Below are 23,120 nucleotides of genomic sequence, written 5' to 3'. Positions count from 1 at the left end.
GTGTTAGCAAATTAAAGCTGTTATCTGGTATTACCTGGGAATCCTAATACAGTCCCCCCATTTTATTTTTGGCCTTTTTTTAACTCTCTTTGCCTTTTTTAAAAAAGCTTTTTCCAAGGACTGGGTGTTTAAATTAACTTTAACAAAAAGCTGTGGTTTCCAGGCTTTCACACCAGCATCTAAACTTGGCTTGGGGAAGCAGCACTGGGTGGTGTTGAGCTGTGTAAGTGTGGGTAAATACCAGCAGTCTCTAAGCAAAGCTAAAGTAATGTTTTCTTCCAGGAATATCAAATCATAGGGAAGAGATATGGCCAAACTCTTGGAGAGTCAGGTTGCCAGAAGCAGTTGTTTTCTTTATAAAGAAATAGCTTGATGTTTTCTCCAATCCAGAAAGAAAAAAGAGAACATAGTAAAATATGCTATAGAACTCCCTGCCTTGTATTTACAGCTAGGGGATTCAACAACAACAAAAAAGAGCAGCTTCTTCTCCTTTTTTTCTAAACATTGCCAAATTGTCCTTAAGTGAGGCAGGGGTTGCCTGCAGTTGTCCTGCTGCCCTCACAGCCTGTGGTGGCAGATACAAGGTAAGTGTGGGACAATGTCCTGGCTTGCTGTGTCATTGTGAGAGGCTCCTGGCCACACTGGGACAGTCCCCCAAACCTGGAAATATTCTCTGCAGAGAAGAGTGTGAGCATGAGGAGGGGAGGAATCGAAGACATCAGGGTCACACGTGGGTGTGGACATACCCATGTGCATGTTCTTCTGTTCAGGCCACCTCCCCCTTACCTTATTACAGGCAGCATCAAAAAGCTGAGTAAATGCTGTCAAATCCTGTTAGCTGCCATTAGCATTTTATGCTCTGCAGCTGAAAGCCTCTGCTTGCTCCAAAGCCTTGCTGTCCATTGTGGCAGCAGTGCCAGAGCCTGGCTCTCCAGCCACCCTTACGTGGGGCTGGCAAAAGCAGGGCATGAAACTCATCAAGTGCCAGGTGCCAGGAGTTATCAGCAGTAATTCTGTCATCTTGTGCTGCTGGGGGTGTTTATCAGCATCAGGGTTTAGCTGCTGCTGCTGCAGGGCTCACATGAGCAGTTATATTTTGTGCTTTGCTGTTTGTGTTTAAAGCTTCAGATAATCACAGAATGGGTTGGGTTGGAAGGGACCTTAAAAGATCATCTCATTCCAACCCCACTGGCATGGTTAATGAAAGTTCTGGAGCTGGGACAGAATGCACCAGTGATTTGCAGGTAGCTGTGGAGCAAGTGTAAATATCCATATGAAGGGGCCAGGTTTGAGGCAGGGAGCTGCTGCAGCTGCTGACCTGGGCCAGCATCACCAGGGAATTTTGCTGTGTTTTCTGTGCTTTTCCCTGGGATCTGCTTTAGGGCAGTCCTGTGAATCTCTGCCATCCCCATCCCAGCTCAGTCCCTCCCCTGCACTGGCTGTGGGAAGAGGGTTTATCCCTCTTGCAAAAGGTGCAGTTTGTGCATGAGGACTGGGGGTACCAAGCTGCTTCATCGAATTTGGCATTTTTTGTGCAGTGGCCTTGTCAGGTGTGCACAGGAATGTGCATGATGCAGCTGCTGGGCCAAGGACTCAGAACAGTGCTCAGGTGTTGGTGCTGGCCCTGTCCATGCCTGTGTTAAATGCTCCTTCTGAAGCATCTTCCTCATCTTCCTTCCCAGCCTTCCCTGCCCACCGTGGGCTCCTGGCTGATCCCAGGACAGAGCTGTTTGGGCTTGGAATGATTCACTGCATGGCTTTTCCCATATGTACCACACAGTTTGGATCCAGAGCCCGCTCTGCCAGCCCTGGCTCACCCAAAGGGCCATGGCAGGAGGGCAGCACAGAAGATGGTGAGGGGAAAAGGATGGAATCCCAGGGAGTGGGGATTTCCCCGGGCAGCAGGAGCAGCAGCACAGCTTGAGGGGACCTGCTGTGACCCTGCCTAAACCAGACACTGTTTCTTGTGTTTCTGTAGGTTAGAAATCTCTGTTACATGGTGACAAGACGGGAGAAAATGAAACACACCATTTGTAAACTGCAGGAGCAGATCTTCCATCTCCAGATGAAGCTGATTGAGAAAGATCTTTACCCAGGTCAGTACCACAAAACTCACTCTCACAGATGCTTCCCACTGAAGCCAAGTTGTGTGCCAGGGAAGCCAGAGCTGCCCCCTCCCCTGATGTGTTATTTTGGCATGGCTCATATATTGACTCAGAAACACTCAATAAAGCCAGACTGGAGTGCTGGAGCTGTTTGTTTTCACAGATCCCTCTTGATCCTCCCTTCCCAGAAATCACTCAGAAGGACCAAGCATTTGCTTAGGTGGGGGTGCTGGGACAGTATTTGGTGACTTTTTGTGAGCTGGGGCTGCTTGGGAGGAGGTGGCACATCCTGGGCACGGGGCTGCTCTGCAGCTGGCACAGGCTGGAGCCCTGCTCAGGCTCTTTGCAGATGCCTCTGAGCATTCTGTCAGGAATCAAAGGTTAAGCTGCTGGTGGGGAGCCTGTTGCTCCAGGAGACCAGCTCCTTTAGCTCTGGTCAGCTGCAGCTCCCTGCTTCACATACCCTTAGTGGAGATCATGCTGCTGGCTGCAAAGCCTCTGCCAACTTTTATTAAGGAGCTGAAAAAAAGCTGGTTTCCTTTTGTCCTACTTTTTTTTTTCCTTTTGCACAAGCAGTGCTGGAGCCCAGAGCTCCTGCTCCCTCCTCCTTCTCCTCCTGTGCCTCCTGTGGCAGGGCAGAGCAGCCCCTGTGGCTGCAGAAGAGTTTTTCCAGCAGCAGCATCTGGTGCTTTGGCAGCCGCTTCCGACGGTTGTTGTGTTTGTGGCTTTGGAGTTGTGTTTGAAGCCATCACATGGTTGGGGTTTCTTCAAGAACTGTCTGGGCTGAGCTTTCCTTGACAAAAGTCTCCTTTGACTGAAGTTTTGGAGGCTGAGGAATGTGTGTGCTGAGATGTCTGTGAGTCAGGCCCATGCAGATTCCTGCTGATAGCCAAGGCCAGGCAGCGGTGGGGCACAGGAGGGGCTGGGGGGCCCAAGGGTGTGCTCTGGGCTGATGTGGGTCCTGCAAATCCCAGTCCCTGGCATACTCTGAGTTGCTCTGACTGTCCTTACTGGACCAGAGGTGCAGCTCAGCAGCCTGAACACACACAAATGGTGTTTGCGCTACTGGGGACCCCACATTGCACATCCATTCCCTGGCACCCAGGGTGTTATGTGCATGTTATTCCTGAGCTGGACCCCCACCTCACTGTCCCAGCCAGCAGCATTCCTGCCATGTGCTGTCACTGCCAGCTTCTGAGGGTTTTGGAGGCATCACAGGGGACTTCAGGATGCTCTTTAAACCCAGCCCAGCATTCACAGCTCTCAGAAGGAGACAGGCACAGGGTAGTTTGCCAGGACAGATTTTTAAGCTCTCCTCTCTTGCAGACAAGGTGTTAGATAGCTGGAAATGCCCTTGGGAACCTGTGTTCCCCAAAATGTCCTTGGGGGACCCGTGTTCCCCAAAATGCCTTGGGGTTCATGTCCAACCCTCTCTGATGCCCAGTGGGATGGGAGCCAGCAGTTCCTCCCAGGGACAGTGGGAGTAGGTGAGCTGGGAGCCTCACCAGTGGGGTGCAGATGCCAGCCAATCATGGGGAGCTGATGTTGAGGCTCTGCTGATGGTGTTTTGGGGTTGTCTGCATTGCTCATTGGTGCTGTGCAATTGCCTTTCCCCAAAATGTTATGGGTGTACTTAGAAAAGCATGGCTGCTGTGCCCATGATGTTTCTTCTGCCTAAAGGTGAGTGATCAGAGACAAGCCCACAGTGGAAGGGTGGCTTGGGCAGGGTTTGGTGTGCAGGGATCACATTGTGCTGCAGATGCCCTTCCCTCCTGCCCTGTCTGGCTGATGTTTGCACTTTTCCACTCTGAACCAACCAAGCTGAGCTGCTTGTCTCTCCCAGGATGGACTTACTGCTTGAGCCTGAGCTGGGAGTGACTGCTTCCTGTGGGACCCAGCTCTCCTGAGTCCCTGCTGCCAGGGAAACAGCCCAGCTCCAGGAATTTGGTCCTGGCATCTCCAGGTGGTTTGGGCATCTGGGTCCTTCCCATGCCAGGGGGACATTAGGCACCCTTCAGCATCAGTCTGTAGAGTGTCCTGAGCTCAGGAGGAGTTCCCCTGCCAAGACCACACCAGGAGCTGCAGATACTGAGCTTCCAGTGGAACCAAAGCTTTGGATAACTCCCTGCTGCCTTTTCCAGCATTACAAAGCACTCACTGGTTTGGAAGAGGGGAACAGTTCCATTAGCATCCTCCCCCACAGCTCCTGACCAGGATGCTCCCCCTTCATACCTGGGGTTCCTGGGAGGAAGGAAGAAGTCTCCATTATTTCACCAGGATGAGAGCAGTTTTTAGCTGCTGTACAGTAGCCATCCACTGAGATCTGTTGGGGTTGTTCCAAAGATGGTTTTGGCACAAAGGTTTTTTTGGACCAGCTCCCACACAATACTCAGAACAGGAGGGGTTTATTTTTCCCACTGTCAAATGATCATTTAAGCAGGAGATTCTTAATAAAATCAGTGAGACCTTCCCATGTAAAATGAACCTTCCTCTCTTCCCTGTATTTTTCTTGCACTGAGTGGAAAGTAAACACTGTCTGGCTTTGAAACACGGCTACTATTTTGACAGGTTCCTCTTCAAAAAGTGCTGCTCGGGTTTCTCTTTAGCCCCGTTGTGCTGTCTAAACAAAGTTAGATTTTGATTTTGTAAGCGAAGTGAAAAATGTGTCTGCCTTCCTCCCATTACTTGGCAGGAACGTAGCAAATACCAAATTTGCTTTTGCATTTCTTCCTTTCTTTCTGTAAGTCCTTTGGTCAGGAGGGGTTCCTGGCTGGCAACTCCAGGACTGTAAATCCTCTGTTAATTCAGACTCAGGCAGGTGCAATGCAAATTTCCTCCCCTGCCCACCCAGTACATTTCCACTGCTGCTGCAGGGGGAGAGCTGAGGTTATTCCCTCTGACCCCTCCACCCCATGGCCTCTCCGCTGAGGATTTGCTGCTGGCTCACACAATAAACTGATTTCTTCCTTAAGATCATTGTTTAGCCTATGGGCCAGACTCTGAAAAACTGCCTGTTTTGCCTCCATTTCCACGAGCCACCCACATTTTGGTTTAAGGGCAATATCCTTCCTTCTCTGAAAATTAACAGAAGTTTTAGCATGGACTTCTGGGGGAGAATGGCCTAAAAGAGAGTAAGTAAAAACTGCTGAAAGTATTTTACTTGGCAATACAAGTTGTACTTTTATAGGGTATTTCTCCTGTTTACCCAAGAGGAATAAATCCAGTAGAAGTTCAAAGCCATTTAGGAAATGCTAATTTTTAGCTGAATGTCTTTATAGCTAAGAGTTAGATCCCTACCTTTCCATAGGCAGTCCTGGTCATCTTTCCTACCTATATCACTTTAGGGTTTTTTCACTCCTGTACACTTTTGTCAGATCAAGGTTGGCTCTAAAACTGCTGGTACCTTTGCTCTGTCAGTCTGGCTGTGCAGCAGAATTCCCTCTGGAGATGCTCTTGTTGGTGATGGGTGACACAGCACCAGGTTTGTAGGTCACTATGGCTCCTGCAAGGTGTCTGAGCAGGATTTGGGGTAACTCCCTAGTGGGTCCTCACCCCATAGTCCTGCTCCAGGTCTGTGACTGTAGAACCTCCAGCAAATCACCTGCCTTCAGTGGGGCTGCTCCTGTGGCCACTCCTCTCCAAGGCTAAAATCTCTTTTTTTTTTATAACCTACAGGATTCACATTTTCTTAAAATGTAGAGCTTAGCCTACAGCTGGCCAAAGGATGGCCCTTGCTCTCCCTTTGGCTTGGAGGTGTTTGCAGGTCTCCACTGCAGGGGTTGCCCAGGGGAACTCGCTCACCACAGCATCCCTGATGCCTCGTCTCACATGGCGTTTTCCTTTTTTCCTAAAAAATGCCAGAACAAACTGGGAAGAAGACAAAGGGTAAGAAAAGTGACCCAAGAAGGAAAGGAAGAGATGGTAGAAAAAATAGTCCTGAGAAGACAGAGAAAAGGAAATCGGTCAACGAAACTGTTTTGGGACAACTGGGTAAGTCTGATTTTATGGCGCAGAGCTGACCCGCAATGCTGGAGGCTCCCTGTTTTGGGGAGCAGGGTTGAGAGTCCCAGCCCCTGATCCCTCCTGCATGTAACACGGTGGAGTTACACTTTCCATCTCACTTTTGTGGGAATCAGCCTGAATCATCCAGGTCCTGCTAGAGAGACTGGCTCAGAAACATGCTCGCTGCCAGGGCAGGGGATTTAAAATTCCCTCTGTAGCTCCAGGATTGGGAGAATGTGTTACAAAACCTGTGGTGTGCTGCTGGAGCGGGATTTCACTTTCAGGTGATAAAATCAGACTTACCCACCCCATGGTAGGGCTGCTCCTCTGTGCTGTGCAGTGATGGTGAGTGCAGCACGTGGGCTGTGAGGTGTTCTGTGCCATCCATGGCCATGCTGGTTGTGCCAGTGGTGCAGGAACATCCAGGAGTCAGGCACAAAGCTCATCCATCTCATGAATTTGCTCAGGGGTGAGGAGCCTGGCCCTACACATGCTTCAGCCACCTCCAGCAGGTCCCCATCACCTAAAAGGTTGTTTTGGACAAGGTCCTTGACAACTGCATATGGTTTTTACGTGGAATTGGGCTGTTGCTTGACTTCCTCTGGTGCTGCCACCTCCACCAGCAGAGGCAGGTGGTGATGAGTTCCTGTGTGCCTGGCTGCCAGGGCACAGGGGAGCCCTGGTCCTTTGAGGCTCTCAGGCAGTCTGGAGATGCGGTAAAACCCTCCAGGGGGTACAGAGCATTTCTGTGGGAGGTCTGGTAGTCTTGACCACCCTGCCTTGCTCTGCTTTGCACATTGCTCATCTGACTATGCTGCTTTCTGTCATCTCAGAGCTGTTGGACCTTTGGAAACAGGGCTTTTGCACTCATTCTGTCTCTGCTCTGTTTGCTAAAGAAGTTTTGGATTTACTGGGGCAAATTCCAGCAAACAATGGAGGCTGGAGAATCTCAGAGGAAAGCTGCATGGCTATGAGCTTGGGAAACCAGGCAACTTGACCCAAAGTTTCACCAAGGTCTTGTTACCTTCTGCATTTTGTGAAGGGCTTGAAGCATCGCTTGGGGCTGCTGTCATCAAAGCAGGGCTGGGGAAGGTGAGCTGGGCAGTGCTCTTGCCCACAAAACTTGGGCCTTTTGGTGTTTGGGTACCACACAATGGCCAAAGTTCATCCTTGCTCCTTCATCACCTTCCCTGCCTTGGGCTGCTGTCAGGGGTGGGTGCTGTCTTCTCCAAAAAGACTGTGGAGAGTTGCAGGAGGTGCAGGGTCACAGCCTGTGTTGCTGCTCAAGGTGAGGGTGATGTAAGGCTGACCCTGCTATCAGCAAACCTTGTGGGCATGAGTCACCCTGCCCAGGCCACTGCTGTTTCCCTCTCTGTTGCTGGACTGACTGTTTCAAAGGAAAGCTCTTCCTGAAATCCCAAATCAAACCTCATTTTTCCTCCATCCATAAAACCACCTCAGATGTTGAACTCGTGGGTTTCTGTTTCAGAGATGAAAACTGCCTGTGCCTGTGTAGGTGTGCACCTTTCCCATCACTAATTGGACCCAATTAGCCCAGCCCACAGTGCTCACTCTTGCTCTCAATGATCATTATCAGGAAGCTTTTTAGCTTTTTCCATTCCAGCCTTCGTCTTTGCTCCTCTTCTTCAGTTTCCATGCCTTCTGAGATGTTCAGACCTGCAGATGTAGCAGTGGTCCCATCACCACACTGGCTGATTAACTCTGGGGGTGGCCTTGCAGCAACTGCTTCCTGGGGAACCTGTCATTCCCCTGTCCTGCTCTGTCACCATATTTTTTAACTTACGTTTGAATTGTTTGTCGTCCACCTTTTCATGAGAATGTTTCCACCTATGCTGGGATGCGCCATTCCTTGTCATCTTCACTGAAGGAAGAAGCTTGGTTTGGGTTCAGGGAGGTTTGTGGAGAGTTGGATGTGAGGAACTGCTTGAGCTGTTGTGCTGTGACCCCAGTGCACCCCAAGTTCAGCACTAGTACCAGAGTAACCCCTGCTCTGTGTCCGGTGGGTTGCACTGTAGTTGATCTTCCAAGTGTTTCTCCAGTGCCACGGAGTTTTGGTGGTGTGGTGATGGTGATAGAGGGCAACATGGCTGTTCCTGTTCCTGGCTTCTGAGGCAATCTTCCACTCTTGTTTTTCCCAGGCTTGTCAACCTCCTTCCCCATCGACGGGACCTTCTTCAACAGCTGGTTGGCACAGTCAGTGCAGATCACTGCGGAGAACATGGCGATGAGCGAGTGGTCACTCAACAACGCCCACCACGAGGCCAGCACGCCCGGCCTCTCCGAGGAGCTCCTCCAGGACGAGGAGACCTTGCTGAGCTTCATGATGGACCATTCCCTCAGGTCCCCGTTCAGGCAGAGCGAGACCACAAAGAAAGTGAAAAGCAGAACGAGAACGAACACTAAGAAAAAGCTGCCGAGGAGCAGCCCCTGTGCAGTGAGCGGGGGCCACCCGGAGGGCTCAGAGCCCTGGACTAACAACGCCAGCAACTTGGATGATCCCACCAAGCCCTTCGCTCCGGATTCCAGACCCAGCAAGTCGGAAAAAGGGGCAGCCAAGCTCCCCACCGACCGCAAAGGGACGGGCGAGGCCAAAAAGGTGGCCAGGAAGGGCTCTCTGCAGAAAGCCAGCGAGCCTCACCCCCCTGCTGGGACGCGGGGCTGCGCCAGCAAGGAGGAGGAGGAGGAGGAGACGCCGCGCTGCGCTCAGCCAGAGCCCAGCCCCGCGGCCAAAGTGCCTGACTCCATAGGTAGCCCCAAAACCATCGTGCGGTTCAAATTACCAAAGGAGAGCCGGGGGGCGCGGCGGGCGCAGCCCCCCAAGACCGAGGGCGCTGGTGGAGCTGCCCTGCGGCGCTTCGAGGCCGACACGGACGGATACTTCTCCGACGCCGAGATGAGCGACTCGGACGGGGAGTCCCGCGGCGGCCGGGCGCAGCGGGGCCAGCTGGAGGCGGCCGGTGAGGACATCGTCAGGATGAGCATCCTGGCCTCCTAACTCCTCCGACCGCGCCGGCTCCGTGAGGCCTCAACCCAGTTCCAACTGCCATGTCCAATTTCTGCCTGGTGTCGCGGCGAGGGGGGTTTTTAATATGTGTATATAGTTGGAAATTCGGCACTGTTGTCTTTCTCTTCTCGAAACGCCTGAGATACAGCTTCAGCTTCACCGACATCGACGACTGTGACAGCAGTGGTCCCTCCCCGGCTCCCTGCCTGACCCCACTGCCTGGGAACGTGAGCCGGCACCCGGCAGGACCGACGTCGAGGGCGCTGAGAGGGTGGAGGGTGCCGGTATACCCGTGCTTTCTGCAGGGATGACAGTTCAATTAATGGGCATTATTTAATGAGGGGCAGATTTCTGCCTGGGACGGTTGCCCTCAGAGCAGGGAGCGATAGAGGGTCCGGCAGTGGCCAGCTGTGGGAGGGGAAATTCCCACCTGTGTGTGCGGAGAGAAGGAAGCGAAATAAGCGATTCTAAAATAAATAATGACTAAAGCACAAAAAGCTTGTTGGAGGAAAACGCTTGGGGTGGAAGAGAGCAATGTTACATTTCTATTTTTAGGGAAAAAACCTCTTGGTCGTTATTTTTCCCCTCACCTTTCCATCTGGTTGGGATCCGTCCAGGGGTCAGGATGCAAACGTCCTCCCCGTCCATGCCCCCAGTGAGGTTCTTAGAAACATTGAAGGGATTTACTCAGGTGAATGGATCAGCAAGTGGAGAATGGAAATGTGGGGCTGGATGGAGGAGGAAAGCATCCTTTAAAACCACCATGGGGAGTCAGGGTTGGTGTAACCTGGGAGGCTGAGCATTTTTTTTGCCCATGCTTCCCTCCAATGCTGCTGTGGTCTCACCATGCCAGGGCAGCACATTTGAATTCCCCCTTGCAAACCAAAACCATGGCCCCAAGGCCAAATGTGCCGTCACTGAGGGGAAATTATGTTGCCACCATTATGTTTTCCTTCTAAATGCTACAATGGAAATGGTGAATTTATTCCTCTCCATCCTTTGTTTTGTTTTGGTTTTTTTTTTTACCTTAAATCCTGGTTACAAGCTGTTGACTCGTTGTGGGGGGGTGATTCACAGAAGCTGACATTATAAATATTACAATAATTTAATGCATAAAATGTCCCCAATAAGCCTTAAATGTTGTTTAAAAGCCCATTTTACCTATAAGTCAGGCGAATTTCCATGTTTGCACTTAATTGCACCATTACTTCGGTTTTGGCTTCAAAGGTCACAGTTAAGTCATGCTACGTGTTTTATTGGAGTGACCCCAGTGTGAGCTCAGGGAACAAAAAAAAAAAAAAGGAATTCACTGAAACTTTTGTTGTTGTTGTTTTTTAAAAATAAAAAATGTTTTAAAAAAAAACTAAAAAAAAAAAAAACAAAACCAACCCAAACCTGGGACACTTCTGCAACCGGTTAAAACCCATCACTAAACAAAAAAACCTTGCAATTGTCAAACCAATCAGTCAAAGAATTTTGTGGATGCCAAAGAAATATTTTGACAGTCAAGCAGCACAGCCAGAAACCGGAAACTTGTCATTATGAAAAAAAAATTGGAAGTTATTTAGCAACCAAGGACTAAAGACACACTCATACCACACTGCTGCGGCGTTAGGTTCCAAGCTTGCTCCGAGGGATGCTGCTGCTCCGAGACCGCATCCTGCCATTTTGGTTTCCGATGCTTTTTGCTCATTTCACTGTGAGCTTTCTTTTTGAAACTCTGAGACTATTTCGATTGGTGTTTTAGAGTAGATCATCATCTTTATCAGCCTTCCAAAGTCCTTATTATTGATCAAATTGCAGCAAAGATCAGCGATGACAGCCCAGCTGATCCCAGACACGGCGACCGGTGGGGGCTGCGGGTGGGATGCCCAGCCCTGCCTGAGCCCAACACTCACCTGGCTGAGACTGACCGTGCCTGGGAAGGAATCTTCCTCAGATGGGAAAAATGTGACACAAGTTATTAGTGGGGGAAAAAACAAAAGAAAACAAAAAAACAGCAAAGTACCAACAAAACAGGAACTACCTTTGTTATAAATTAGCATAATCCATTGAGGTTGGAAATGAAAATCTGCTCATTAATTAAGGCTCAGTATGTTCAGATAATGTTAAATACAGTAAATAGGACTTAGTTTATCTTATCAGGCTTGCTAGCTTTAGCTCCAGTATCCTAGTATACGAGTCATAACAATAATCAATATGCTGCCTTTTAATGAATCTTGCTTCCGTGTGCTTCACTCAATTATGGTTAAAAAAAAAGCAATCCACAAATTTCACTGTACACAGTTCCATTCATCAGCTTCTGCACTACTTGTCTTCTCAGTACAGGAAAGCAAAAATGGGGAAACTTTAAAGAACAACCAACCTGGCACCTCCAACACTGGGCAATAGCACAGTTTGAAACACTCCCAAAACATCAGGCATCATGTTTTGCCATCAGGAGATGGGGGAAAAGCTAAGCAAGCTGGTGGGGCACAGGGAGAAGAATGGGATGGCAGGAATAGAGAGGAGGAAAAGGGCTCTGGTGAGCTTTGGGGCTGAGCAAGGGCTGGACCATGGCAGGATGGCGGCAGCCACCCCAGAGCATCCCCTGCCTGGAGCGTCCTGGGAGCAGGGGAGTCTGATGTTCTGGAGAGAAAATGCACAAGGAAAATATTTTTGATGTTAATGTAAATGTATTTTGAAATGAATAGAAAGAGAAGAAAAAAAGGTATATTTTAGTACAGAAATGTTATCTTTTAAGATGTATAAACTGCAGGAACTGACATTTGCACTGTAAGAGCACCTGTTTCCTTGGAGAAGCAGCCGCTGTTGAGATGAGGATGCAGAAAGCATCATTCCCTGATGGAGCACAGCCCCTCACCAGCCCCAGCCCTGATGGCTGAGGGAGTTTCCCCAGGACAGCTCCCATTCCACACTCCCATTTTCCCCACACCCATCTTTTGATATTTTTTTTTAATTTTTCTTTTTTTTTCTTTTTTCATTTGCACCTATGTTATGGGGTTAGGATGCCTGCTGTCCCATGGAGCTCACCCCAAGGTTGGATGCAGAATGGAGCCAGGATGGATGCAGGCTGCAGGAAGATGCTGCTACAGGGCAGGGCATGAGGTTTGGTTGTTCTTTAAGGAAATCCCCTGCAGTTTGCACCATTCCACATGCAAACCAACCCACTTCACATCAGTTACAGGAAACGATATGAATGTCACAGGAGGAGAAACCCTTCTGTTTTCTTTGTTTCAAAGAACGTGATGTGCCATTTGTTAATACAAAAGAGAAATATTGAAAATATATTGAAAAGAGCAATTTTAAATTATTTTTGGCTTATGTTGCAATATTTATTTTCTTGTATTAGAAATTCCTTTGTAGAGAAAAAAATGTATTTTTCATTAATGCAAAAACCTATTTCTCCTTTTTGTACATTTTCCATGTTAGTTAATCCTTAAAGCAATATAATGTTATCAAACTCGTTCTGTGTGAGACTGTATTATGCATGCTATTTGTGTTGCCTTGGAATAGCTCTGTCTGCCATTATTTTCATCCTGTTTAGATACAGTGTATGCTTTAATACACATTGGGACCATGGCCCATTGCTTATGAAAAGAAACCCCTTTGCATTCCTCAATGTGTTGGCTAATGCAGTCAATAAAGCAGTGTTTTCTGTGTACCTCGTGTTGGTGTAGTGAGCATGGTCACACAGAGCAAGCTCATCCCAGGGATGCTGGTCCAGCCCTGCTGATGCAGCCACTCTGCCTGTGAGGAGCACATTTTTGAACTTCCATTGCATTTCCATTGCCAAATCTTAGCCAGCTGGAGATGTTTGTAACAGCTGGAAGGGCAAGCCCAAGCAGGAGGATGTTCACAAAGTTCCCCATGCCTGAAAGTTTCTGCAATTCAAGGTAGTTCCCTTTCTGGTGGAGATTTAAGTCTTGTTTTGCAGACTTGGAGCAAAGCCCACAGAGGAAGTCCTGCTGTGAGACAGGATGCTCAGAGGAACAGCTTCTTGCTCCAGGAGCTGCTTTAACAGGCAGGGAAACACTGCTAGATCTGCTATTCATGGGAGCAAAAGTAAGCTGTGAAATCCAAAATACTCCAGTGATGTGTTCCTCTTTGTGAGACACTCCTTGCATCCTGCTGATGCCAACCAGCAGCCAATCCAGTGAGTGGCATCTCTGTCCATGGGAGGAGATGGGAACTAAAGCTTTAAAAACTTGAATAGGATCCACATCTTGTGAATGCTTGGCTGGTTTGGAGGCCACAGGCAAGGGTGCTGCCTTGTTTCAGCAAATATTCAAGTCATTAAGGAATGGCTCTTCCACCATTTTTGGCCTTTACTGGCACGTTTTTCTTCTGTAAAATTGCCCAAGTGCCCAAGCTGCTGAAGGAAAAGGAGCTATTTAGCAGACATACTTAATTCAATTTGTTTGTTAAGTGATTAATCAGGTAGGTGATGGTGCACAGTGAAGTCAGAGCAAAACTCATCTGAGATGGGTCTTCTGGGGGGTGGAGCAACTACCATGGCCTCACATTTAGCTCTTCAATGAAAAAGGAAAAGATTGGTTTATTGCTAAAAACTGAGGATTTTGTTAGTGGGCTGTGTTCTTGCTCACAGCTCTCCAGGCACCTCAGAGATAAACTTCAGTCCCCAGAGCCCCTCAGTGCAGGTGTGATGCCCACAGCAATGTGCATGAACCTGTCAAAAAGCCAGTTCAAGAGCTGTCTTCTCTAGCAAGTTTTTCACCTGTTCAAGGCAGGGAGATATTCTGGAGTTCCATTCCATAGAGCAGGGAGCAAGGCCAGCCTGACTGTTATTGTTTAACTGGAATCAGCAACCCCTTTCCCAGCCCCAAAATGTCCAAGGGGAGGATGCCAAGCCCAGATGGATCTCAGAGATCTGATGCTGGGGAACACGAGGCATCATCTTTACAAACTGGCAAGGATTTTGTCTCCAAAATATTTAAGGCTCATGGAAGAGAGAGCTGGCCAAATTCCTGGGAAGATGCATCCCTGCCTGCTGGCACCTGCATTAGACCAGAGATGGCTGGGATGGTCCAGCTGGATGTATCATGGAAATGGGCATGGGAATGAACAGAAGTGCCTGCAAGCAAAGGAAGAGAATTTTGGGCTGCTGAAAAGACTGCATCACCTCTGTATGTCACCTCCTCTCCCAGAGACCCCATTTCACAGGAGATAAAATAATCAAGCTGACCAATGCACCAAGAACAGCCCAGCAGCTCATTTCTGACATCTTCCTGTTTAGACAGACACCTGCTAAACCCCAAGCTGCCTTCTGAAGGACTGGGGAGCAGGAGGGAGTTCACGAGGCCAGGAGCCCAGGCCTGAGTACCAAACCCAGGCAGCAACCCCAGTGCCCCTGACCATCACCAGAGGAGAGCCACCAGCCACAAAGGGCACTGCTGACAGGGCAGGGACAGGCAGACCTGGGGCACTGGGGCTCCATTAGCAGCACCACACCATCCTACAGCCCAGCCTGAGAAATCATTCCTCAATAAAGTCACAAAAAGCTGTTATTAAACTTGTCTTTGTAGGCAGAGCACATAGGGCTATGGTACTCACTCAGGGCTTGCCTATAGTATCTTCAGCACAGATAGTGCTGAATGCCTTGGTTTGGAGTGAGTAGCCAAAGATTCATTTCAATTTAATTGCAAAATAAATGTTAGGCTAGTCCTTATATGTTTTGCATACAGATTGCAAGTGCCACCATAAATACTAATGGGTCAAATACCCCCCGGTGTCAGTAAATCATCAGCAACGGATGTGCAGGGGAATTAATTTTCCTTCAGCTTATCCTGAAAGAATTGCAGTAAGACCTTGTTTTATTGTGTTTGATTAAGTGCTGGTGGTATAACATAATTTCCCCTACCCATTAAAGCCGCTGGTGCTGTACTTCTGCATAAATGCCTCTAATGTGATGAGACCATATTTAATATTTACTCTTCCAAAGTTAATACATTTAGGAGAGACATTTTGTGCACTAAAAATAGTTCCTTGGTCTTGGATTTCCATGTAGGGCTGTGAAATGATGTGTCTGCTGTGATTGCAACAGATGAATAAGAAAAAAAATCCCTAAAAAAATAAACAAACCTATGACTAACCCACAAAACAAGGGAAAAATCCTGCTGCGGCCAGGCTGGACCCTGCCTGATCCAGAGGGTTTCACAAGCACTGACTCTGCTCTCTTGCCCATCCCAAACTCTATTTGACAAACTCATTCCCTGTTTGTTTAATGCAAAAGTGAAAACTAGACTTGTGGAGGGTCTAACTAGGCATTTTTCAAGGCGGGTTTAAACAGATACGTTTTCCCAAGGTAACTTAGCTTGGGATGAGTTGGGACTGGTGCTGGTTGCTGGTTCTTTCTCCTGAGATGGCCAAATATGCTGGGATCCATCATGATGTCATGGTGGGGAGGTGCCCAGGCCCCAGGGAAGGTTTGGGGGCACAGGGTGGGCTCACAGCTCTGCCCTTACCCATCCCTCATCCATGAGAGGGTGCTGTGGGCACAGATCCTGGACCTTGTCTGCATCGGGTATAAATCATGCAAACAGCAGAGTTTATAGGGGAATTAGGTGGTAAGAGGGATGCAGCTCCCTTCCAAAATCAGAAGTCAGGTGTTGGTGGTGCTGTAAGTGCTGTGGGTGCCCTAAGAAATGAGCCCTGGGGAGTCTGAGCTCTGCTGGTGTGTGCAGTGCTGGGATGGAGTTTCCCAAAATGGGATTTTGGCATTTCCCTAAGTGCTGGGATGGTGTTTCCCAGCTAAACCCACTCTGCTGAGTGTCAGATGCAGTGTTTTTCCTCAGGAGTAGCTGCTGTACATTCAGATGTAATAAAGATTAAAGTAATTGACTGCCTGTGCTTACATTTTAAGTGGTACTTTATAATGCTGACACTGAGCACAAGTAGAAAATGCAGAGGTTAAAATGCTGCTGTTCCACCTGGTCATTAGCAGCCCTGCAATGAGCTCCAAATGGTCAGATCAATTAAATGGAGTTTTTGCAGGGGAAAAAAGGGCAGGTCAAGAAAGCAAAATAACACATCTGCAGCCATAACTCCTGGGAAAATTATTCCCAAGAGAGAGGTGCTGAGGACACCAGCCATCCATGTGGGAATGGACCTGCCGTGTGCTCTGCTCCATCCCAACATCTCCCTGTGCAGGCTGCAGTGCTGTACCCTGCAAGAGAGAAAATTCCCTGCAGACAGCAAGGTACCAAAGCCCCTTCCAAGAATGCTCAGCTATAAATAGGTGTTTGTTGTGTGGGATACCACAAATAACACTGACACTCCACAGAGAGACTGTCAGGCAGGGGATGAATTCCTGCCCTTAATAAGAAAGCAGGATAAATAAAGCATTTCTAAAAGAGGGAAATCGGCAATTTTTGCAGCTCCAGCTTTAAAATGGGTAAGTTTGGGGGATAAAGCCCAGCAGCAGGGATGCCAGCCCTTGTGCCCTGCATTCCCAAAGCCAGCTGGAGCCAGGTGCCATGCTGGGGGACACAGGACTCCTCAAGACATGCAGAGAGGCCAGCACACAGACCTGGCATGCTCCAGCCCCCCTGAAGGGCTGTTCTGGAGAGCCATGAGCAATGAGCTGGTTCCAATCAGGTTTTTTAACCCACCCCACAGGGAGCAGCTCTGGAGCAGCACAGGCCAAGCAGCATCACTGTGTGGCCAGAAGCAGGCTGGGGACACATCCCTGTGCCACGAGCATCACCTGCTCAGCACCAGCTCTCTCCTAGCAGTAAAAGCACCCATGACTGAGATTTCAGGCTGAGTCACAAGGATGCCAGGGCACAGCCAGCCTCAAGGCACATTTATTGGCACAGCAAGAGCAAGATGTCTGCTGAGCCGTGAGGACTGAGGTCACTGCTCTGATCTGAGGCCTGCGAGCATCTCCCCAGTCCTCTGTGTGTGCTGCACAACAGCTCCAAATCCAGCTCATGCCAACACACCAGGAGGGAGGAGGAGTGTAAAAAAAGGAGCATAAATAGTTGAGCTCCAGGAGCACAGGCTGGGAGTGGCAAGGGCATGGCATGGCATGGCACAGCCAGAGAGTGCCTCCTCCAACCATCAACAGCCACAGCTCCCACCCAGCATCCCACCAGCCCCTGACAGGCATCTGCAGTGTTTTCCATCCCAAGCATTGGAGGATGTTCAGTGATGGTGAAGTAACAGCCACACCTGGCACCAAGGAAGATGTCACTGCTGCCGCTGGCTCACAGGTGCCTGTTGGAAAATGTGACCTGAGAGCTGAAACTCACTGTAACTCTCTGCTTCCTAATGGGGGAACACAGGATGCCATTACTGGCTTCTGAGACTGCTTACTGGCTTTTTTTTATTGTTTCATAAAGTCTTTGGCTTAGCTGAGGTTTTCACCTGTTGATAATTAAGTGGACAAGAGCTGCTTCAGCAAACAGAATTACCTTACACTAAGGCAGGTGGCAGCACTCTCTGATAGCCCGAGGAATCACACTGGGGCCCTCACAGAAATCACATTTCGGCTGATTTTCCAGTCTGAGGGTGGTGTTTGCTGGCTGCTGGAGAGCTGCGATGCTGGGGGCTGGCAGAAGTGAAATTGTCATGCATACACAAACTCATTTTGCCTTTTGGTTTCCATAATGCATCAGTGAAAGCAGTTTGTTGAAAATGAGGGAATCAGGGGAAAGGTTTGTGGACCTGGAGGGCTGTACTGATGGGGTGAATAAGCAAGGAATTGTCTCATTGCTGAATGACTGGAAAGAATGAGGAGTCTGCAGCAGCAACTGAAGCACCTTCCAGGCTAAACCCAGCTGGAATGAGCATCTGCAGCCCTCAGAAGGGAAGCAGCAGGAGCAGGAGCGCTGCTGACAAAATATCCCATCCCCTTCTTTTCATTTGGTGCCTCTTTGTCTTTCCCAGGGAGGCTGTGTGGGGCTGTGTCCCCCTGTAGGACCTGACACTCGGAGCAGGGCTGTCCCCCCGAGGGTGCTCCTCTGATCTGGTACAAGTGGAAAGCCAGTCACAGGCAGGAATTTAATCTGCATTTTGCTCTTAGAGTTTGACTCAGACTAAAATTCAGAGCCCAGAACTCTTGGGGTGGGGGAGCAAATGACACCTGAAACACCAAAAGCCAAAGGATGTGGGCAGGCTGACACTGGTTCACTGCCTGCCTGTCAGACCTCTGCTCCAAGCCTGGCCTCCCATGGGTGCTGCAGCCCCTTTTGGGATGCTCTTAGCCCTCCTCTGAGCAAGAGGACTGACAGGCCCAGATCCTCCACAGACGAATTTGTTTCAGACAGGGTTTTCCCCAGCCCACTCCAACTCTCCCAGACCAGTCCCTGGAGCAGGGAGCAGAGGTGACCCAGTGACACAGGGCTGGGCATGAAGGAACAGCTTTTGTGGTGGGAAATGCTCATTTCTGCAGGAGTATGAGGCCCCAGCAAGGCCACTGCCAAGCTCCTGATGATGAACACCCCACTTGTGCCTGCTCCAGCCTGGACACTGCTGACTCTGGGCAGGCATCCCAGTGCTGGGGAAAGCATTTTTGGGAGTGCAGTGCCACTGGGCTGGTTTGCATTGCCACGTGGATCACACCGAGTGCCTGCAGAGCAACTTCATCCCCTGGGACAGCCTAGGAGCAGCTGAGGAAATTGTCCTACTGCCTGCAGTGGCACTTGCTGTGCCTGTGGAGGGACAGCTCTGCTATGGCTCCCAGCTTTGGCACCTTTAGTGAGCTCCACATGAACCACTAGAGCAGCAAACAATGCAGCAAAGCCACAGGAGAAGGGTGGAGAGTCTGAAATTGTGGGTTCTTGTCAGGTACAAACACTACTTGGCTCTACAGCAGCTACTTCCCATGTGGCTAATGCAAAGAAATGGTGAAAATAACTAAGGGCAGCATTTGCTGTAGTGATGGAGCAGAATCCACCTGACAGAGACAGAGCCAGGTTTCAGCTGCCCAGAAGCTGCTGCATCCCCAGCCCAGAGTCAAAAAGCACTTGGAGATCTTTTCTGGGTAAAGGCATGGACCACCTGAGCCAGAGGGGAATGGCTGAATTTCTCCTGGAATTAACTGCAGGCCCTTGGTGTGTGGGAGCAGCAGGACAGAAGGAGGCTGGGAATGACAGACCAGAGCCCAGCCTGAGCAGGACTTCCACTGAGTGTGACACTTTAATGTCAATGTCCCCCAGTCACTGCAGCCCCCCTCTGGGCTTTCCCAAGGCAGATGTGAACCCCAACATGAAATGCCTTTAAAACACAAACATGGCCTAACACTTGTACTAACATTTCCTACCCTACTCTTGATAAAAGAAGAACAACCAAACCAGGCTGGCTGGCACCAGCAACCACCAAGGAACAAATCTGTGCTGCAGCTGTGGGGTTAAAGAGCTGCTCCTTAGTCAGCTCCCACCTACGGGCACAGAAGCTACTCAGGAATTACAGCTGAGCAACCCACCAATGCCAGCATCCACACTTCCCTGGAATTACAAAGGTTTTTAGTCTAATAAAAGTATATTACAGGCACATCTATAATGAATATTTTGAGATATCTATATATGAAAATCTATAAGGGTAAATACCTATAGATAGCTAGCTCTATAAATACAGTTTTTCATCTGCAGATAGTCAAGATAGCTTGAATATCTGTAAATGAAAATTTATATTCCTAGAATTTAAGGCTGAAAAATCCAATTCCACATGGGAAGAGAGAGAAGAGTTTACTTGTGTGCTGAGCTGTACTCAGTGATACTTGTGGGTCTCCTCCAATTCAGAATATTCTCTGATCCTGCGTGATTCTGTGTGGCACCAGCCACCACCAAGGCTCAGTCTTGGGGTGTTCAGAGCACAGGAGGTTCCCTGCAGCCCCAGGGCAGGTGCTCATCCAGGATGGGATCCATCCTCTGAACTTTGCCTCCAAGGAAATTTGACATTGCCAGCTACCAAGAAGCTGGGGTATGCATCAGCGGTTTGAATAGTGGTTATTTGGAAAATATTTTTATTTTTTCTGGTGTTCCTGAATATTGGGAACATGGCAGATGGGTGCTCAGGGCCAGCAAGGGTGATCCAGCCTGAGGGCTTCCCCCTTTCCCAGCCCAGGCCAGGCAGCAGCCCAGGCCAGCCACTGCCTGTGTCATGCACAAATCTGCATTTTATGCTCCAGCAGATGAAGAACTGCTGTTCTCACAGCTGTCTGACACAGAAATCATTCTTTGGGAAGTTCCTGGAGGAGGCAAAGCAAAAATGCACCCAAATACAGGCAGAACACTGCAGGAGCCCAGTTTCCTGGGCAGCCTCCACTGCCCAGGCAGGACCTCTCTCCCTGACCCCCTTTTCCCCCCAGGATTTCAGCACCCACTCCCACCCCCACACTCCTGGTTTGTAACCAAAGGCCGCTGCAAACTAGACTGAGATCACCAGATCATTCTATGTTAGACACTAAACAGACATGAGATGATCACTTCAATTTAATTATATCATAATTAAGCCTTCATATTCCTGTCATCTGGAACTGTCAGCGGCAGCCTGAGTGGAGCTGCTGCTCCTCTCCAAGAGCCGTCACTCAGTGCTCCTGAGAGGTGTCAAAATAGGGGTAATTGTGCCTGCAGAGCCAGCTCCTGGCTGTAAACAGGAGGCTGTGCTTCACTCCAGAGCTCTGCAGTGCAGCAGGGGCTCTGCCATCCCCTTGCCAGGGCTAATGATTGCCCAGCAATGTGGCAGCCTCAGTGCCCATGTCACCCATGGCACCCTTGGTGTCCCATGCCCCAGCACTGGTACCAGCATTGCACATGAAATCCTCCTTGCCTTGTGAGAGCCAGCTGTGTAAAACAGGTATTTAATCATCTTATTGGGAAAAGTTAAATTTAAATCGGCATGTGCTTTTCCCTACAGGATCAGAAAATGGGGCTGGGGATGTAAATGTGGGGAAGATGCCTTTCCCTGAGGTTCAGCTGAGCACAGCCCCCAGTCCAGCATATGCAGAAAGCTGGATGGGCTCTGTCCCTGCTGAGAAGAACCATGTCCCCTTCCAGCCTCTCTGCTCACCAGCCTGATCCTGCTCCCTCCCAGCCTCAAGACATCCATCCATCCATCCATCCATCCATCCATCCATCCATCCATCCATCCATCCATCCATCCATCCATCCATCCACAAACCCAGGCTTTCTTCTTCTCCTTTGGATTCCTCCCCTCCAGGCCAAGTCACAGAGATCTCTGTGCATATAGACACTACTTTAACTACAATTTTATTATTATTTAATCTTACAAGAACCCTGTGAAGCTTGCAAGGTTATTTAGGATTGTCTGTCCAAATTCCTGTCACCTTTGTGGTTTCCAAATGAGTCATTACCACTGTTCCAGCAACACCCCATCAGCTACAGGGCAGGTGGAAAAGAATGTCTCCTTCAATTGGAGCAGTGATTAATTAGAAGTATAATAACTTCTGTGGAGGGTTTCCCTCACCCTTGGCCAGTGCACCTGCTGCTGACCTTTTCCTTCTCCATGCTCTAACAAATTCCCAATTAATCACCCTGGGAGGTGGCTGTGACTCAGTGCCTCATTCTGGAGAGCCCTCTGACCTCCAGCCCACGTGGCTCTTGGTCCTTGTCAGCAGGATCTGATTTGTTTGTGTGAGCTGGCACCACACACATGGGAATAGAAGGCAAACCACAGCCAGGCACAGGAGTGTGCTTGGCACGTGGCACCACAGGTCCCAGGAGGTGTGAGCAGCTTGAGCAGGGACCCACAACCTGAAATGAATGTGAGGAGAGACAGCGATGCTGACCTTCCTCCATGCTCAGGAGTTGGGGTGGGGGCTGGAGGAGGGCTGGCTCACAGCCCAGGGCAGCCAGTGAGCTGCTGTGGCAGGTGGAGGCATCAGGATGGAGCTCTGGAGATGCTGAGCAGCCTTTGGAGCTGCAGTTGACACCACCATGGAGCAGAGAGTGCTCCATGTGCTGCTGGAGCAGGGGCAGCCATCCCTGTCCCTGTGTCCCCAGCATGCAGAGCTGGCCCTGCCACCTCAGCTGAGCCACAGAGCAACTCACACCATGGCAGGGAGGGGAGAGATCCCCTGCTGCAGGCAGAGGCACACAAAGCAAATTAGAGCAGAGCTGCTGAAATCCACACCACAGCTTTTTGCATCCACTGCATAGTTTCGCAGGGGAAAGCTGCTAACCACATTAGTCTTCCTGAGCTGCTTATCTGATGAAATTGCTGTCCTTTGCAAGAGTATGCTGGCTCCAAACAGGAGCCTGTTTGCCCTTTCTTGCTCCCGAGTTTGACTTTCTGCTGTTTGTGTTCACAATTCAGCAATTCAGTAAACAGCTGCAAAGGACGTTTCATTCCTTGACAAGGATCCGTTCCCCTTTCCCCAGCTCTGTGCACGGTCGTTCTGGAGATCGTTGCACAACTCCCTGAGCTCTTAAAAAACATCAGCGGTGAGAGGTTAAAGATTTTAAAGCCTGCTGCCACCTATGGATGGAAGGAAAGCAGTGAGAGAAGGAATCCTTCCCGGACTGGAAGGACACCTGAGCTGGGGATGAGGTGCTTGCACTGGGGAGATGCCAGCAGCCCAGAACGACAGGAGCTCCCTCCTCCTTCACACAAACCCAGCAAAGCATAGGACACAAAGGGCTGAGGAAGGGTGTTGGGAAATTTGCTACCCATCATGTGATACAAATAGTACAGAGAGGAAATAAGCCTGTTTTTTGGCCTGCTGTATTAATCTGATTATGGTGTTTTCATTGATAGACTGCAGCTTGCCTTCCCCTTTGCCTATTTGTTCTGTTGTAATTAAATCCTTAAAAAAAATTGTACATATTTGCATTCAGATTTCTAAGGTGATAATTTCTGCAATAGTACTCAACAAAACACTGGGAATGGATATTTGTGGGGCCATGAAAACTACAGAGCAGCATATTCCACCTTCACTGGAGGAAACAGGGATATGTCTAATATGGATGATGTTATAGATAACAACACATCTATAATATGGATAT

At 49.3% G+C, this 23,120-nt stretch overlaps 1 protein-coding gene across 4 annotated transcripts in view; it reads left to right on the top strand.

Annotated features, from left to right (window-relative positions):
- JADE2 (jade family PHD finger 2) overlaps window positions 1-12,796 on the top strand; it is a 74,035-nt gene extending 61,239 nt beyond the window's left edge. For 3 of the 4 annotated variants that reach the window (XM_074552355.1, XM_074552353.1, XM_074552354.1), the window contains 3 exons: window positions 1,979-2,096; window positions 5,967-6,095; window positions 8,267-12,796. In XM_074552355.1, the coding sequence (XP_074408456.1) occupies window positions 1,979-2,096; window positions 5,967-6,095; window positions 8,267-9,123 (1,104 nt within the window). In that variant the 3' untranslated portion in view covers window positions 9,124-12,796. The remainder of the gene's footprint in view (window positions 1-1,978; window positions 2,097-5,966; window positions 6,096-8,266) is intronic. The other variant, XM_074552356.1, reaches the window with a different exon arrangement.
- Window positions 12,797-23,120: the final 10,324 nt, after the last annotated feature.

This window comes from Zonotrichia albicollis, chromosome 15, assembly GCF_047830755.1.
Source record: "Zonotrichia albicollis isolate bZonAlb1 chromosome 15, bZonAlb1.hap1, whole genome shotgun sequence".
Lineage (NCBI taxonomy): Eukaryota > Metazoa > Chordata > Aves > Passeriformes > Passerellidae > Zonotrichia > Zonotrichia albicollis.
Note: the sequence above shows the minus strand (reverse complement) of the source record. Positions and strands in the feature narration are given on the sequence as shown.